Genomic DNA, 16,152 nt, shown 5'->3' with positions numbered 1-16,152 from the left:
TCCTTTTCCTCTTTCTCCTTCTCCTCCTCTTTCTCCTATTTATTGTTATTTAGAATGGAAGGAAATAAAAAGCTTTATTGCTAATAGTTACAGTTGACAAATAGATAACTTTGTCTCTTTGGGCAGGTAGGCCTCTCTGTATGAATCATTCAGGACACTTTAGTGTGTTTTAGGGGTGAGGAGGCAAGATTACATCTACTCTGCTATTCTGTTATTGGCCTTAGGAGTTTCAAATAGGATTAACTATATCTTTTGGTTATTGGTATGCACAAGGAAAACAAGGAGGGCATCTGTGGCAGAATGTAGGTCAGGGTATCTGGGGAACCAGATCCAGCTTGATATTTCAGTTGCTACACAGTGTGGGGATAACAATCCAGATTGTGTATAGACTGGTGTGTGCCTCCTCATCTTGAATCGTCATAGTGCTGCTTGTCAGGAGGCAGAAGTGTGTGTTCTTAGGGTATATATTCAAGATGTATGGTGAACAGCCCTGGATTCAGGAGGACCTGAGTTCAAATCCAGCCTCAGACATTTGACACTTACTAGCTGTGTGACCCTGGGCAAGTCACTTAACCCTCATTGCCCTCGGGGGGGGGGGAGATGTATGGTGAATAGGGAAGCTGGCTTCCAAGCAAAATTGTTCCTTTGCAGTATGGTGAGAGGTGATCTGTGTGTAGACAATAATGTTAATGGTTAAGAAGGCCTGAGATAGATTCTGCCAGTTGGATTATAGGAAACTTTTTTTTTTCACTGATTATTTCACTTGGTAGGCAGTGACAAGTAATTGGAGTAGAACTTCTATAAGGGACCAGCCTTTGCTCTCACATACTGGGGAAGGGCAGAGGGCACAAGAGGCAGAATCCTCTCTCTCTCTCTCTCTCTCTCTCTCTCTCTCTCTCTCTCTCTCTCTCTCTTTTGTTGTTTTATTTTATTTTATTTTTGCGGGGCAATGAGGGTTAAGTGACTTGCCCAGGGTCACACAGCTAGTAAGTGTCTGAGGCCGAATTTGAACTCAGGTCCTCCTGAATCCAGGGCTGGTGCTTTATCCACTGTGCCACCTAGCTGCCCCCCTCACTTTCTCTCAAAGATATTATTGAGTAGGGTGGAGAGACAAAACTGAAGAGGATGAAACAGCACACAAACTCTCCCTCACACTGGCCCTATGTTTCCTTAATTCTGTGGAACCAGATGTTCCAGCCTCTTTGCCATATGTGTGTCTCTGCCTGTAGCCCTACTCACCTGAGCTTAGGACTTAGGGCTCTGAATCTAGTCCCAGATAAAAGCCAAGAGGAGCTTTGACAGCCATAAGCCAGAGGAGAAAAATTTTATTTGGGCATTTCTTTTTTATTCTTTTTTTGGTGAGGCAATTGGGGTTAACATAGCTAGTAAGTGTTAAATGTCTGAAGTCGGATTTGAACTTAGGTACTCCTGAATCCAGAGCCAGTGCTCTATCCACTGCGCCATCTAGCTGCCCCTATTTGGGCATTTCTAATGGCCGTCTCTAATATCTGGAATGTTCTACCTCCTAATCTCCACAACTCTCCTAGTTTTCCTGGCTTCCTCCAACATAGCAAAATCTCACCTTCTACAGGCCTTTCCCAACTTCCCTTAATTCTACTATCTTTCCTCTGTTTGTTATCTCTTATTATGCTATATATAGTTTATTTGTATATAGTTGTTTATATATTGTCTCCTCCATTAGATTGTACACTCCTTAAGGACAGGGATTATTTTGCCAATCTTTTTAACTCCAGTACTTAGCAGAGTGCTTGGTACATAGAAGTTCCTTAATAGATGTATTCTGACTATTCCCTCAAACATCTATCATCATCAACTTATAAAGGGCCTAGGAGTCTGTTATGCTTTGATTATCTTAAAAGAAGAATGGAAAGGAAGGGGAAAAGGAATACCCTTTCAGCCAAGGGGAGAAGAAGAATGGGGAAAATTGCCTCACATAATAAAGGTACACAACAAGAAATCTATACAAAAAAGGATGAAGGGTGGGGAGAGCAACTAACACTCACTCTCATCTGAACTGGTCAGTGGAGGAAAGGATATACACATGAATTGAGTACAGAAATGTATTTCACGCAACAGGTAAAGAGGAGAGAAAGGAAGTAGATAGGGGAAAATAGATTTAGGGAGGTATTATTCCTAAGCAAAGAGAGCCCCAAAAGAAAGTACAAGAACATGTTATTAAATATTGGATTAGGGGAAAAGAATATGTGCAGGGGAGCAGAAATAGATTACACCAAATCTAGAGCATTGATTCTGAACTCACTCCTCTTTCATCATTCTCTTTTTTTCTTTATAAATAAGGGAAAGGACACAAAGAGGAAAGTGCACAATGAACAGTTATAGCTATAAATGTGAATGTCATGAACACACAAATAAAATAGAAAAGGATAGCAGAATGAAAGTAGAAATCAACAGTACATTGCTTACAAGAAACACTTGAAGAAAGTGTTTACAAGAAGAAAGATGCACACAGAGTTAAAATTAAAGGTTGACGGAAAATATTATTTATCAATTGAAGGAGGGGGAAAGATAGCAGTGGCAATCACAATCTCAGTCAAAAAACAGCAAAAATAGAAGTTAATTAAAAGATACAATTTAAAAAGTTAAATTAAAAATGTTAAAATTAATAGAGACAAACTGGTAAACTTCATTTTGCTGATAGGTACCATAGAAAATCAGTATCAGTACTAACCATATATAGTCTGAGGGGAGATGGGACTAAACAAGTAAATAGACCAGAAATTTTAAACCTAGGCAAGGTTTATTGAGTTCACCAGTGAGGGTAGCTCTCTAGCTCTGGTATAGTCACACCATTTAGGGAGGGAGCAGTATTTTATATGGAAGGAGAATAGAGGGAATATAATATTTATTTCTACATCTCTGGGGCAGATCTTACTTCATATCTGTTTGTTCAATGAATCCAGGATACAGCAGCTAAGCTAGTTCTTGGAATCAGGGTATAAAACAGGATATAGTGACATATTATTCCAGGCTCCTTGCAATTTTAAATGGGAAGCAGATCTGGAGGCACAGTGGGGTAGGTTGGGGGACATTAAGTTCAAATGGCATAACATCTAAAGGAAAAGTTAAATGAGTCACAGGGAGAAATCAATATACAACTGTAATAGGGAAGTGCCTTAATGTAACCCTCTTAGACCTAAAATAAACAAAAAACTAAACAAAAAAGAAATAAAGTTCCTGAATGGAATTTTAGGGATATGCATACATACATACATACTTACGTGTGTGTGTGTGTGTGTGTGTGTGTGTGTGTGTGTGTGTGTGTGAGTGATAGACTTCTGGAAACCATATTTGGCCCAATTCTGGAAAATTAGAAAAAAAATTTTCAGGAGTCACAGATTCCACCTTGATGAAAGGAAGTTGGAGCTGTCTAAACATGGAATTGATTCTCTCATGACATAATGAATTCCCCATCATTGAAGGTCTTCAAGTGGAAGCAAGATGACCTCTTGAGAATTTCCTTTTCAATTTTGAAATTCACTGGATGCCCTTGGGGGTACCTACTAACTCAGATATTGTTATTCTGAAGGAAACAGTGACATTTCAGCTCTATTGATTACCCTCACTTGTAAAAAGAGTTCTCAAATTGTTTTCTTCAGCTTCAACAGTTCTGCTTTACTGAATCTTACAGGGAACCAGGCTCTCTTCTGAGAGAGCACAACATTTTCTCCTTCGGATGTTAATATTGTTCATATTAGCTCCCTTCCAATGTAATAAATATTTTATTTTAGCCCTAAAAGTCCAAGGGAGAATGCTATAGATTCACAACGTAAGTATAGGGGCCAGATTTCTAATAAGTTTTGCAAAAATCTCCAGATTTGTGGTTAAGTAAGTGGATATTCCCAGTATACCATGAGTTCCTCTTGAGAGTTTGAGCTATTGTTGGAGTAGGAAGTGTGTTTCTCTTGATCACTATAAGAACTAAAGCTTTATATCCCTTTCATTAGCCTGGTGTCTGCTATTTCCCCTAAGCAGGAGGAACCCATGACTGACTGGAGTGTTGCATAATCACCAGCTCCTTGTAAATCTCTACTTTTCTCCCAGAAAAGACAAAAATTATATGTCATTTTTTTTGGCACAGAAATTAATTTATCCTCTTCTTCAAAGCATGAATAATTTGCTCTTCCTATATATTTGATTATTTTTCCTTTTCTTTTCTCTTCTAAAATGTCAACCTATGTGCATGTTTTCACTTCCTGGAGATTAATATGCTCTAAGGATACAGTAAAGTTTAATTTATTTTATCTGTTTTTTATTGTTAATTCCTTCCCTGCTTCCATGTGCTGGTAAGATTAGCAAATGCTCAGAAAATATAAATGAGACACTGAAGTAATTACTTTAGAGAATGTCACTCTGAGATTTAGGATTAAGGTTCAGAAAAAGCAGTATTTGACAGATCACTATCAAATCTTTTTTGAGTTGTTGAGCAGTCTGGTTATATTAATTTTTCTTAAGTGAAAATCAACTGAAACCGTTCATTCACAAATCTATTCTTATGACTCAATCAATCAACAAGAATTTATTAAGTACCTCTTATGTGCCATGTGCTGTGCTATGTAAAAGGAATGACTTTTTACTGGTTCATTTAATGTCTAACATGAATAAATTAGGAAGACATCTATTGCTTCTTAAAAGTATGCTTAAATGACGGCAAAGTTGTGAGCAAAAGCTACATGCATAAAAGTCTATGAAACAATTATACTCCCTATGACTTTCATTTTAGATGAGTAGTATATTATTTGACTAGCAAATGGAGGATATGTATTTTACTTTAACACCAAGATGAGAGATAATGTTAGTTCTAGTCGAAAAAGATAGACATATTGTTAGGGCATAGGACTACTTAACAGGCTTCAAAATACCTTTAAGAGAAATGAATAGGGGCAGCTAGGTGGCGCAGTAGATAGAGCACCGGCCCTGGAGTCAGGAGTACCTGAGTTCAAATCCGGCTTTAGACACTTAACACTTACTAGCTGTGTGACCCTGGGCAAGTCACTTAACCCCAATTGCCTCACTAAAAAAAAAAAAGAAAAAAAAAGAAATGAATAAAGAGAATAGAGGTATAACTATGCAGGAACATATTTACAATTAAAGGTTGAGATATTTGGTATTTGCATGCCTACGTCAATCATAGAAAGGTAAAGAATAGAAAAGATAGAAGACAAATGGATAAAATGCTGTACCTCAGGTCAGAAAGACTGAGTGCAAATCCAGTTTCAGATATTTACTAATAAGTATGTTGTGGGGCTAAAAGGAAATGATCAATGTAAAGTGTGTTGCAAACCTTAAAATGCTAGCTATGTTTAGGTATGCATGTGTTTGTGTATGTATATATACATATACATATGCATATATACATATATGCATATAAAATATAGACACATATATGTAAACAAAAATATGTATATAAAATGGAGAACTTAATTGAGAAAGAGACTGAGATGGAGCAATATGGACTGCATACAGTAGCAGCAGTCATGGCCTGGGTCTCTCCCTGCACTAATCAGATCTGCCCATAATCATACCCCATCAGCTTTTGGAACTGATGCTTCTGAGAGTTGTGATGATGTTTAAGGGAAGTACTTTGCAGAGACTGTAGGGCACTCCTAGTTATTGTATAACTGCTTATATTTGGCTAACCATGTGATGAATGAAAGGCTCTGATTGGCTGTGGATACATTCAGAAGGTCCAGCTGGTTTCTTCCAGCTCTTTCTAGCCTCAGGGCTTTCACTAGCAGTCTAGATTTTTTCCCCAGTATCTCAACCATTAATCAAAGTACCTCTCATTGACCACATAGTTCCAAATTGAAATATTTACAGACCATCTATACATGCTTTACAGTCTCTCCAAGGTACTCTCCCTGGGCAGGCTCCCAGTCCTTGTATGTGAAAAGTTACATAGGCACTGAAACTTGATGGTTTCTGTGCATGATCTAGACCCTAGTTACACTGGAATACTAGGAGCAGAAACTAAAGAACAGATCAAGAATGGAGAAGCATGGATTGTCATCTATTGTGAAATTATTATTATTATTATCATTATTATTATTATTTTGCCTTTTCCTTCACTTTATATCATACTCCCACCACATCACCACAATAATGACTTATTAATTTAAACTAAAAACATTAGGGGTTCTGGAAAGGTGTATGTGTGTGTGTACTGGGGGGAGAGGGGAAGGGGATGGTGTCACAGCCTGAGGTGTGGTGGAGGGGGCGTCAGGGATGGTCTTGACAGGGATCTTGAAGTTGCTGGCTGTCTGAAGCTGCAGTTGATAGGCCATAGAGTGGATCTTGAAGCCATACAACCTGGGCACAAATTGGTTGGCAGGCCGTTTGGGCCTGTACTCAGGATACACCATGAAGAGCACGTGGGGAAAACCAGTGCCAAAATAAGCACCATCTGTGTGGTGATGCCTGGACAACTCGGGGGTGTAAACATCCATGCACTTGAGGCAGTACAGCTTCATTATGGCCTCACCTGGTATGTCTGACAGTCCAATGGGCAACATGGACTGGTTTTCACAATATACACGGGGACAATAGCCAAAGTCTCCCTGCTGGTATTTTTCCAATATCTGAGCGATGCCACGGTTTGTGAGGATGTAGCGGGCATGAATCAGTCCATACAGCATCTCAGCTGCCTGCTCGATCAGGTCACTCTGGTTGGGGTTGTTCTCCAACTCCTCATCAGGTGCCAAGTCGAGGATCATGTCTAGAGCCTGCCTATAGTGGGGCCCCTGTTCATTGAGCCCTGTGAGGTTGAATTTGTCTTGGATATAGTGCTCATCCACCTCACAGAAGAATTCATTGCCACGAAGCCCACAGAACCATGAGATCCATGATGCTTTCTCCGAGCTACACATCTTTTTTTTTTTTTTTTTTTTTTTTAGTGAGGCAATTGGGGTTAAGTGACTTGCCCAGGGTCACACAGCTAGTAAGTGTCAAGTGTCTGAGGCCGGATTTGAACTCAGGTCCTCCTGAATCCAGGGCCGGTGCTCTATCCACTGCGCCATCTAGCTGTCCCTGAGCTACACATCTTTACATCAGCCGGCCGCGGCTGGGGAGGGAGAGGGAAAAGTTGCTTTCAGGGGTGGTGGCGGTGGCGGCAGCAGCAAAGCAGTGCAGGGAAAGCTGCGGTTCCGACCAAGCAGGCGAAGCGGTGATGGGTAGGAGGTAGGGGTAGGGATTGTGACATTATAAAGACTGCCCATCTCCTCTCCCATGCTGCATTTGTCTTTCTGTTCGAGCTTCTGGGTTCAGAACTCATACCTCAGGCAAACACCTTCCCCCTTATCCCTGATCCATAAGAAGGGTAAATTAAGTCATTTCTCAGGCACTTAAGAGAGGCAAGGTTAGTTAGGATGAGTCATGTAAGATGTTTCAGTGGAAACACCCTATTTAGGAAGCCCTATAATTCCTTCTCTCAGTGAGATAAAGAAATCCAATCAAAATCATAAGTCTTGGGGCAGCCAGGTGGCACAGTGGACTCCTGGATTCAGGAGGACCTGAGTTCAAATCCGACCTCAGACACTTGCCACTTACTAGCTGTGTGTCCCTGGGCAAGTCACTTAACCTTCATTGCCCAGCAAAACAAAAATTCAATCTTAGACTCAGTTTTAATCTCTATTTCTTCATTCAATATTGTGGTTTATTTGGGCATTTCTAAATCAACGAGGAACCATTTAATTTCAACTTCTTTGGTATGACTTTAAAAAGTGCTACTATCAATATTTTTGTATATATGGGCCACTTTGCTTTTTATTTTATCTCTTTGAGATATATGCCCAGTAGTGCTATTCCTGTGTCAAAGGGTCAAACTCACAAAGGAATCAAAATTACACTTCAGGGCTTTTTGGTTATAGTTCTGAACTTCTTTAGGTAATGGGTGGTACCACTTCATATCTCTAGAAATTATGCATTAATGTGAATGTTCTCTCATGTTACCTCCAACTGATTCCACTCCTTTTTTGTCATCTTCACAAATCTGATTGGTTGTTAGGTTAAACCTAAGTGATTTAAATGTGCATTTCTTTTATTAGTAGTGAATTCGAGTATTTTTTTCATGTGGTGTTGACAGCTTTTCTTCTTTTGAGAACGGGTTGTTGATATTTTATTTATTAGGAAATGACTCTTGTTTTTAATATTTTGATCGGTTCTCTCTACATAACTTGGATAGCCGACTTTTCTCTAGGCATTTCAAACTCAATATATCTAGAACTCAGTATCAATACCTCCAAACCCTTTCCTCTGCTGCATTCTCCTATTACTATTGAGGTTACAACCAGTCACCCAAGCTCTAATTAGGCTTAGGTGTCATCCTCAGACCCCTCACCCAAACTCACCACAACCATAAATGTGTTGTCACATTTTATCATTTCCACCTTCTCAGTATCCTTTATATATGTCTTCTTCTCTCCACTTAGCCATGAACCTACTCCATGCCCTGATTGCCTCTTTCCTAGACAAGTATAATATGCTTATAATTGGTCTCCCTGCCTCAATTCTCTGCCCATTCCAGGCCATCCTAAATTTTACTGCCAAAATGATTTCCCTAATTTTTAAGTGTTGTCATCCACTTATTAAATTAACTCTAACGGCTCCCTGTTACTTCCAGGATAAAATAGAAAACCCTCCATTTGGCATTATCTGTCCCCTTCCTATCTTTTTGGGTTTTTTTTTGCAGGGCTATGGGGGTTAAGTGACTTGCCCAGGGTCACACAGCTAGTAAGCGTGACGTGTCTGAGGCTGGATTTGAACTCAGGTACTCCTGAATCCAGGGCCGGTGCTTCATCCACTGTGCCACCTAACTGCCCCTTCCCTTCTTATCTTTTTAATCTTTTTATACTTTACTCCCCTCTACTTGCTCTTTCTCACACATAACATTGCCTCTGAAGTTTCTACTCATTCTGTCCAAATTAGCAAAAATTAAAAAGTAAGGGAAGCAATTAAAATTTGTAGCATTATGTTAAGACAGGAACTTGTACAAATAGGGGAACTCTGAATTGGTATAATTATTCTGGATTTCATTTTGAAGCTTCAATAAATTCTTCTCTGAAAATTTTGGTATATATTAAACATATTATAAATTTTACTTCTTTGGGATATAAATTATGTAATGGAATTGCTGGGTTAAAGGGTATGGATAGCTTAGTCTTTTTTTTTTCTTGAATAAATCATAAGTGAAATCTAGAACAATTGGACTAATCCATAGCTCTAGCAAAAGTCAATCAATTTGTCTGTATTCCCACACAGGTAATTTTTCTCTTGACAAGTCAAAGGGTAGTTTTAATTTGCATGTAACTTACTATTAGTGGTTTAGAGTATGTTTCTGTGGTGCCCAAAGTTACATAGCTCATGTTTTTGTGGTGAATCCCCCCCCCCAATTGTTCTTGTTGGGAAAGGACCCTTTATGTTATATATTTGTGTCAATCCTCTATATATTTTGACTATTAGATTTTACTGGTGATATTTCTTTCCTTTCCAGTCTTACATCTTATTCCCTGATGCATATTCTTCAATCCAGTGCCACTTCCCTCTTGACTGTTCCACAAAAAAGACAGTCAATTTCTTGACTCCAGGCATTTTCTCTGGTTGTACTCCATGGCTGAAATGTTCTTCCTCCTTCACTATGACTAATGACCTCCCTAGCTTCCTTTAAATCACAAATAAAATCCTTTCCTTTACTGGAAGCCCCTTTTTATTCTAGTGCCTTCCCTCAGTTAATTATCTCTTACTTAATCTGTATATATATTTCTTTGCATATTGTTGCCTCTATTAGATTGTAATATTTTTGAGACCAGGAAGTCTCTTTTTCCTCTTTTTGAAGCCCCAGTTCTTGGCACATACTAGGCACTAAATAAATGTTTATTGTTAGACTGATAGATACAAATATTTTCATACTTTATGATTTCTGTTCTGTCTTTGTTAATTTTATTCTTGCATTCTTAATAGTAAGTAATCAAAATTGTTTATTTTATTTTTCACAATTGTTCATATACCTTTTTGGTTAAGAATTGTATCCCCTAGCCATAGTTGTTAAAGATGTCTAATGTAATTCTTTTCTAATATTTTTAAGGCGCGACTTTTCTCTCTCTCTCTCTCTCTCTCTCTCTCTCTCTCTCTCTCTCTCTCTCTTTCTTCCTTCCTTCCTTCCTCTCTCTCTTTTTTCTCTTCCTTTCTCTCTCTTCCTTTGTTCCTTTCTCTCTCTCTCTCTCTCTCTCTCTCTCTCTCTCTCTCTCTCTCTCACTTTCTCTCTCTCTCTCTCACTCTTTTTCTTTTCTTCCTTTTTTTTTTTTTTGCAGAGCAATGAGGGTTAAGTGACTTGCCCAAGGTCACCTAGCTGCCCCCAAGGTGTGACTTTTAATACTGAGGTCATGTCTCCAAATTCTGCTCATTGTGGCATATGTTGCAATATATTGGTATAATCCTGATTTCTAGCAAACTGCTTTCCAGTTTTTCAAGCAGTCTTTATAAAAAAAAGAAAAAGAATCCTTTACCCAGTAATCCATGTTTTGGGGCTCATCAAATATTAGAATACTGGTTTTAGTTTGCTTTTTTTTTCTTATTTATTCTCTTTCATTCATCTACTCTTTGGTTTTATAAAGCCATACCAAAATTTTTGTTATGATTCTGGCTTTATTATGGATTATATCCCACCTTCATTCATACTTTTCCTTTTTTGTTCACCTTTGAATTATAGACTTTTAGTTTTTCGTTTATGAATTAGGTGCTAAAGCATTCAGAGAATATTTAATTCTGATCTTGGTTTTTAATCTATGGTTCCTGATATTTCAGCATAATATATTTATCTCTCTCTCTCTCTCTCTCTCTCTCTCTTTAAACAATTTTTGCTTTGTCAGATAGCATGATCACAACTTCTACTTTTTTGGATTCACTTGATACACAGTATATCTTTATTTTTAAAATATATTTCTTATAGGTTAAAAATTGTTAATTTTTGTTTTCTTACCTAATCTGTCAGTCTTTTTCATTTTTTAATTATTTGATGCGTTCAAATTTAACATTATGAGAACTATATTTATATTTTCCTCCATTTGTCTCTAATTGTTTTTTTTACAACTTATGATTTTCTGCTCTTTACTGAAAACATAGTACTATATCTCTTTAGTTTCTTTAGATTAATTTTTTTACTTTATTATTTTGTTTTTGTTTTGCAGGGCAATGAGGGTTAAGTGACTTGCCCAGTGTCACATCACATAGCTAATAAGTGCCAGGTGTCTGAGGCTGGTTTTGAACTCAGGTCCTCCTGAATCCAGGGCCGGTGCTTTATCCACTGTGCCACCTAACTGCCCCCTAGATTAATTTTTTAAAATGTTGTTCTAGTCCCACTAGTTCTTTTCACTTAATCTTTGATCCCCCACTCTCTGTTTTCCCTTTGGAATTTTGCTTATTTAGTTGTTTTTCTTTCCTGCTTTTATTGGCTTATTTAACTCTTTTTTTTCTCACTCCCCTTCAACTTGACCTAGCTTTAGTTTTTTTTTCTTTAATTCATTTTTTGTGCACCTTTCCCAAGAGCAAGGCCTTCCCTTAATCTCTGAATTATCCATCCTCCCTTCTGGTCTACTCTAAACCTTTATTACTTGGTTTATGGTCCCTAAAATGATCTAGTCCCTCTGTATTTTCTACATGAAAACTTCTACAGCATTGATTTTGCACTCTCCCCTCTAAGCAATTTATGCTATTTTCTTGTAGAGATTGCCTATATGCACCCCTTTTCTACTATGCCTCATTCCCAGAAAATACCCATTGCTATAGGTGATAGAGAGGACTGACTCATGGCAACCTCCTTCTTCCTCATTATGGCTCTGATTATGAAGCCTTTGCTCTCCAAGTGTTTACTTTCCTCATTTTCCTCTCTATATTCCTCAAAATCTCCTCCCTGAGTCCATGACCTCCTGCTCCTCCAGGTGCCATTTTATCCCAGAAGCTTTGACTTTCTTCCTTCTTAGACAGTACAAGTAGTCTGTCCAAGCACTAAATCCCTATAGACAACACTCTACTCAAGGTCCCCATATCCCATTTATAGAACATTTCTTTCCATCCATAAAAGCATTCATCAGTGGCATCCCTTCTTTTAACCAAAACAAGGCCTTCCCCTTGTCATCCCCTCACCTCTTCAACCACCTCTGTGAAGGCTTTTTTTGTTTTATTCTTAAACGACGATAGGAGTCAAGGGGGCAGCTTGGTGGCACAGTGGATAAAGCACTGGCCTTGGATTCAGGAGGACCTGAGTTCAAATCTGGACTCAGACACTTGACACTTACTAGCTGTGTGACCCTGGGCAAGTCACTTAACCCTCATTGCCCTGCAAAGAGAGGGAGGGAGGGAGAGAGAATAGTTGTCACCCTTTCCCCATTGATAGCTCTTGACTTAAATGGACCGTATCACACCCTTTCTCCCCCTCCTCTTCCCTTACCTTCCATTTCCCCTCCCATTTTGTAACTTAGTCTCCTAAAAAACACTGATCCACCAATAGACAGAGTGCCATGAGATTCAGTTCATAATATACCAAGACAGTCTGTCCATCATAAACTCTACTTGACTTCTGCCTTCACCCCATCTCCTTGTGTCTGTTTAGAAAGCATTTTCTAAATGGTCTTTCTGTTGTCACTGTTTCTGTTGCATCTGTTTATCCCCCTCATACTTCTATTGTCTGAAGTATTCAAGAAGCAAAAAATTTCTATAGGTCTGGATTCCTTTCTAAAAATACTTTGAACACTTCATTATTATTGATCTTTATTTGAGGTTAAATTTAGAATTGCAGGATGTCATCCTGTGCTGCAGTTTTTAGTACAATTGTTCTTTGCAATACATTATTTAATTCACTCTTGTATTTTCTGGGTTGCAGAATCTTCTGGGTTATTAAAGTTTTCTCTCCTTCATATTTGAAGGTCTTTCTCCTGGTCACTTGTAGAAATTGTTGTTTCTCAATGTAACTATTAAATTTAACCATTATATGATTTAGAGATTGCAGCCTTGTTGTTATTGTTAATTTCAGTTCTAGAGACAGTCTGTAGCTTTTTTCAAATGGCATTTTATTTTCTGTGTATAGACATTCTGGAAGTTTTAAAATATATATTATTTCATTCATTATGATATTTTTATTCTATCCATTGTTCTTTTCTTCTAGATTTATAATCCTTACATTGTCTTTATGTATTTTGTCTTCAAGATTGCTATGTTGTGCTTGAATAGAGAATGTGTTTTCTTTTAATTTTATTGCTTTTTGTTTCTCTTCTTCCAGGTTGTCCTTCACTTCTGTGTATTTATATTTTCAATCAATTGTCCTCTCTTTTCTTTCTTAGTGAGAATTACTACCACTGATTCAAGTTTTTCTATTTTTCCTATGGTTTTTGCTGCATAGGTCATAAATTTTACTCTCATAATTTTCAATTCTTTTTAAACCACTCAGGTACAGTGTGTTATTATTTCATGTTGTCCTCACATTTCACATGGCCCTCTATTTAATCAAGTGTTGGATCATTTTTCTTAGTTTTGAACTATTTATACATGGATGACTAAACTTGTTTATTAGATCTACAAGCCATATTTCTATCTGTTGTTAATGTTTCCCTAATTTATTTAACTGCTTATATTCAAGGTCTTTGAGTTTTCTTCTTTCTGAGATCTTTGGTAATTTCAGTCTTTTTACTTTATTTTCCTCCATTGTTCATATTCTGATTCTCTCCCCTTTGATGGTGTTTTCCCTGGTAGCTAAATATCAAAATATCTCATTCCTTTCCCCATTTTATTTCACTCTCCTAAAGGGATCTGTGACAGCATAGCATGCTGCTGCTACAGTGCATGCTACTGTGGCCTCAGAAATTTTCTGACATTTGGAATGTGTGTCTTCATGACACGGGAAAGAGGTAAGGGTGGTCAGGGTTTGGGGAGGATACTATTACAATCCTGTGGTTTGGACCAATTTGTATAGCCTTGCTTCCAGGAGAGCATCCTGAGTGAGCTTGAATTAGGGTTAGGGTTAGTTAAACATGGAGATATTTCCTTCTTTGGGTTCTGCTTATCTTAGACTATGGAAACAGCTGAAATTGCTTTATCTCTGGAGTAGCACTTCTATTTTGGGCAGATTTGAGGTGTTAAAGGAGCATAGGAACTATCTAGTCCTCTAACTTGTTGGTTCCATGATACAGAAGTCCTTTTGTTTTTCAAAAGGCATTTTTGTCATTATTGTGTCTAGGTTTGAAAAGTATCCCCTCCATCTAGGTTTGAAAAGTATCCCCTCCATCATTTGGTATATATGGCACTAAATTTATAATTAAATTTGGGAAGCATTGTCATCAACTAGGAAGTATACTTCAAAAGAAGTGACTCTGTCCTCTGACTTTCCCTTCCTTCTTCTATCAATGTGGTTAGCCCTTCAGAGCTGCACTCTCTGTCGTAGAGTATGAATACTTGGCTGTTTAGCTTGAGAAAGGACCTCAGTTTGTCTGGTATCTTATCTTGCTAGGTGATCTTAAGAATTTTCCTAACACAATTTAAATGGAAGCAATTCAGTTTCTTGGTGTGGTGCTGGCACATAATGATCATATATTATATATAACATTATATGCTTATCATAGGAATACAACAAGGTCAGCATAACAGCTCTGTAGACCTTCAGTTTGGTAGAGAGTCTAATACCTCTTTTTTTAAGCACACATTCCTTTGGAGCATCCCAAACACTAAGCTAGCTCTGGCAATGCATGCATCTACTTCATGATCTATGTGTACATCCCTGGAAATTATACTGCCAAGGAAAGTGAATTTTATCCACAAAATCATAAATTTCTCCTTTTCTTGTAACTGATAGTTCCACATGGATGGTGTGGTGTTGACTGGTGGAGAAACCGTGTTTTCTTGGTGTTGATTGTTAGACCAAAATTAGCACAAGCAGTAGAGAATTGACCCATACTTTGTTGTATGTCAGCTTCAGAGGTTGCATTGAATGCACAATCATCTCTGAACAAAAAGGGATGTACCCACTTTCCTTCCACTTTAGTCCTGGCTTGTAGCCTTTTCAAGTTAAATAATTTACAACCAACACAGTAACTGATCTTGATGCCATTTTTGTCCTCATCGAAGGCGTCTAACAACATTGCTGGAAACATCATGCTAAAACACATGACAGGAAGCACACAGCCCTACTTCACTCCACTAGTGACTGGGAAAGTGTGATAGCATTGGCTTCTTGGAGCCACAGGTAGGAGTTGGGTAAATCAGATGGACACCAAAGGTGGAAAGCAGCCCTGAAAAGAGCTCGTTAGTCCTCACCCCAGAGGAACTAGTCTTCCTGAACATACCCTACACCCACTAGAGAGGTTAACAACTGATTGAAAGAAGTACAACTCCAGGCTGAGATTGATAGAAGACATGGACAATAAGGAATATAAGGCAAAACAAAGCCAAAGATGAAATATCAATTCAGAAGTGCTGCAAAATGGTAGATTTTGAGGTTTTAAGTATCAACGTCTATGGAAATTGTAACACCATTTGAATTTGTTGCTGTTTGTTTAAAGGTTTTTTTTTTTTTTTTAATTCCCACTTGGATATATTTTACCTTTTTAGCATTTCTTAGGTTCCCTTCTCTTCTTGCTCTATACTCTTTAGGTTGGTGATCACATCAGCTAGTATGACCTACATTATTATCTTTATGCTGATAATTATCATATATATGCAGTCCTAACCCTTCCTGACCTCCAATATTGCATTGCCAATTCCCTACTGGACATATCAAAATTGATGTCCTATTGACATCTCAATATCCAAAATTAATCTGATTATATTTCCCCAAAAATCTTTCCTGTTTCCTAACTCCCCTCTTAATTTCAAGGGCATCGCCATCCTTTTGGTCAAAGTCACCCATGCTCCCAACCTAGGTATTATCCTGAACTCCTCACTCTCTCTTCCTTACTCCCCCACAAATATGTAATATGTTGCAAATTCTTGACAATTCCACCTTTCTAACATCTCTCATATATTCTGTCTTCTCCCTTCTGCCACTGCTATTGTTACTGCCTTGGTGTAGACCCTCATCACCTCACACATGAATTTTTGTAATAGCCTTCTGTTTGGTATCCCTTGTCAAGTCTT

General features: G+C 38.0%; 2 protein-coding genes across 2 annotated transcripts in view; both read right to left on the bottom strand.

The window, feature by feature from the left end:
* Positions 1-16,152, bottom strand: part of DSCAM (DS cell adhesion molecule) — a 715,945-nt gene that overhangs the window by 480,488 nt on the left and 219,305 nt on the right. The gene's annotated exons all lie outside the window — the stretch shown is intronic.
* On the bottom strand, positions 6,150-6,905 carry LOC122746032 (casein kinase II subunit beta-like). Its single transcript, XM_043991503.1, has one exon. It carries the CDS (start codon positions 6,903-6,905, stop codon positions 6,150-6,152), a length of 756 nt encoding a protein of 251 aa, XP_043847438.1.

Source organism: Dromiciops gliroides, chromosome 3 (genome assembly GCF_019393635.1).
Source record: "Dromiciops gliroides isolate mDroGli1 chromosome 3, mDroGli1.pri, whole genome shotgun sequence".
NCBI lineage: Eukaryota > Metazoa > Chordata > Mammalia > Microbiotheria > Microbiotheriidae > Dromiciops > Dromiciops gliroides.
Note: the sequence above shows the minus strand (reverse complement) of the source record. Positions and strands in the feature narration are given on the sequence as shown.

What these genes read in the sequence shown, in the direction of transcription:
- LOC122746032 (XM_043991503.1), bottom strand. Translation starts at nt 6,905, where the DNA reads ATGTGTAGCTCGGAGAAAGCATCATGGATCTCATGGTTCTGTGGGCTT.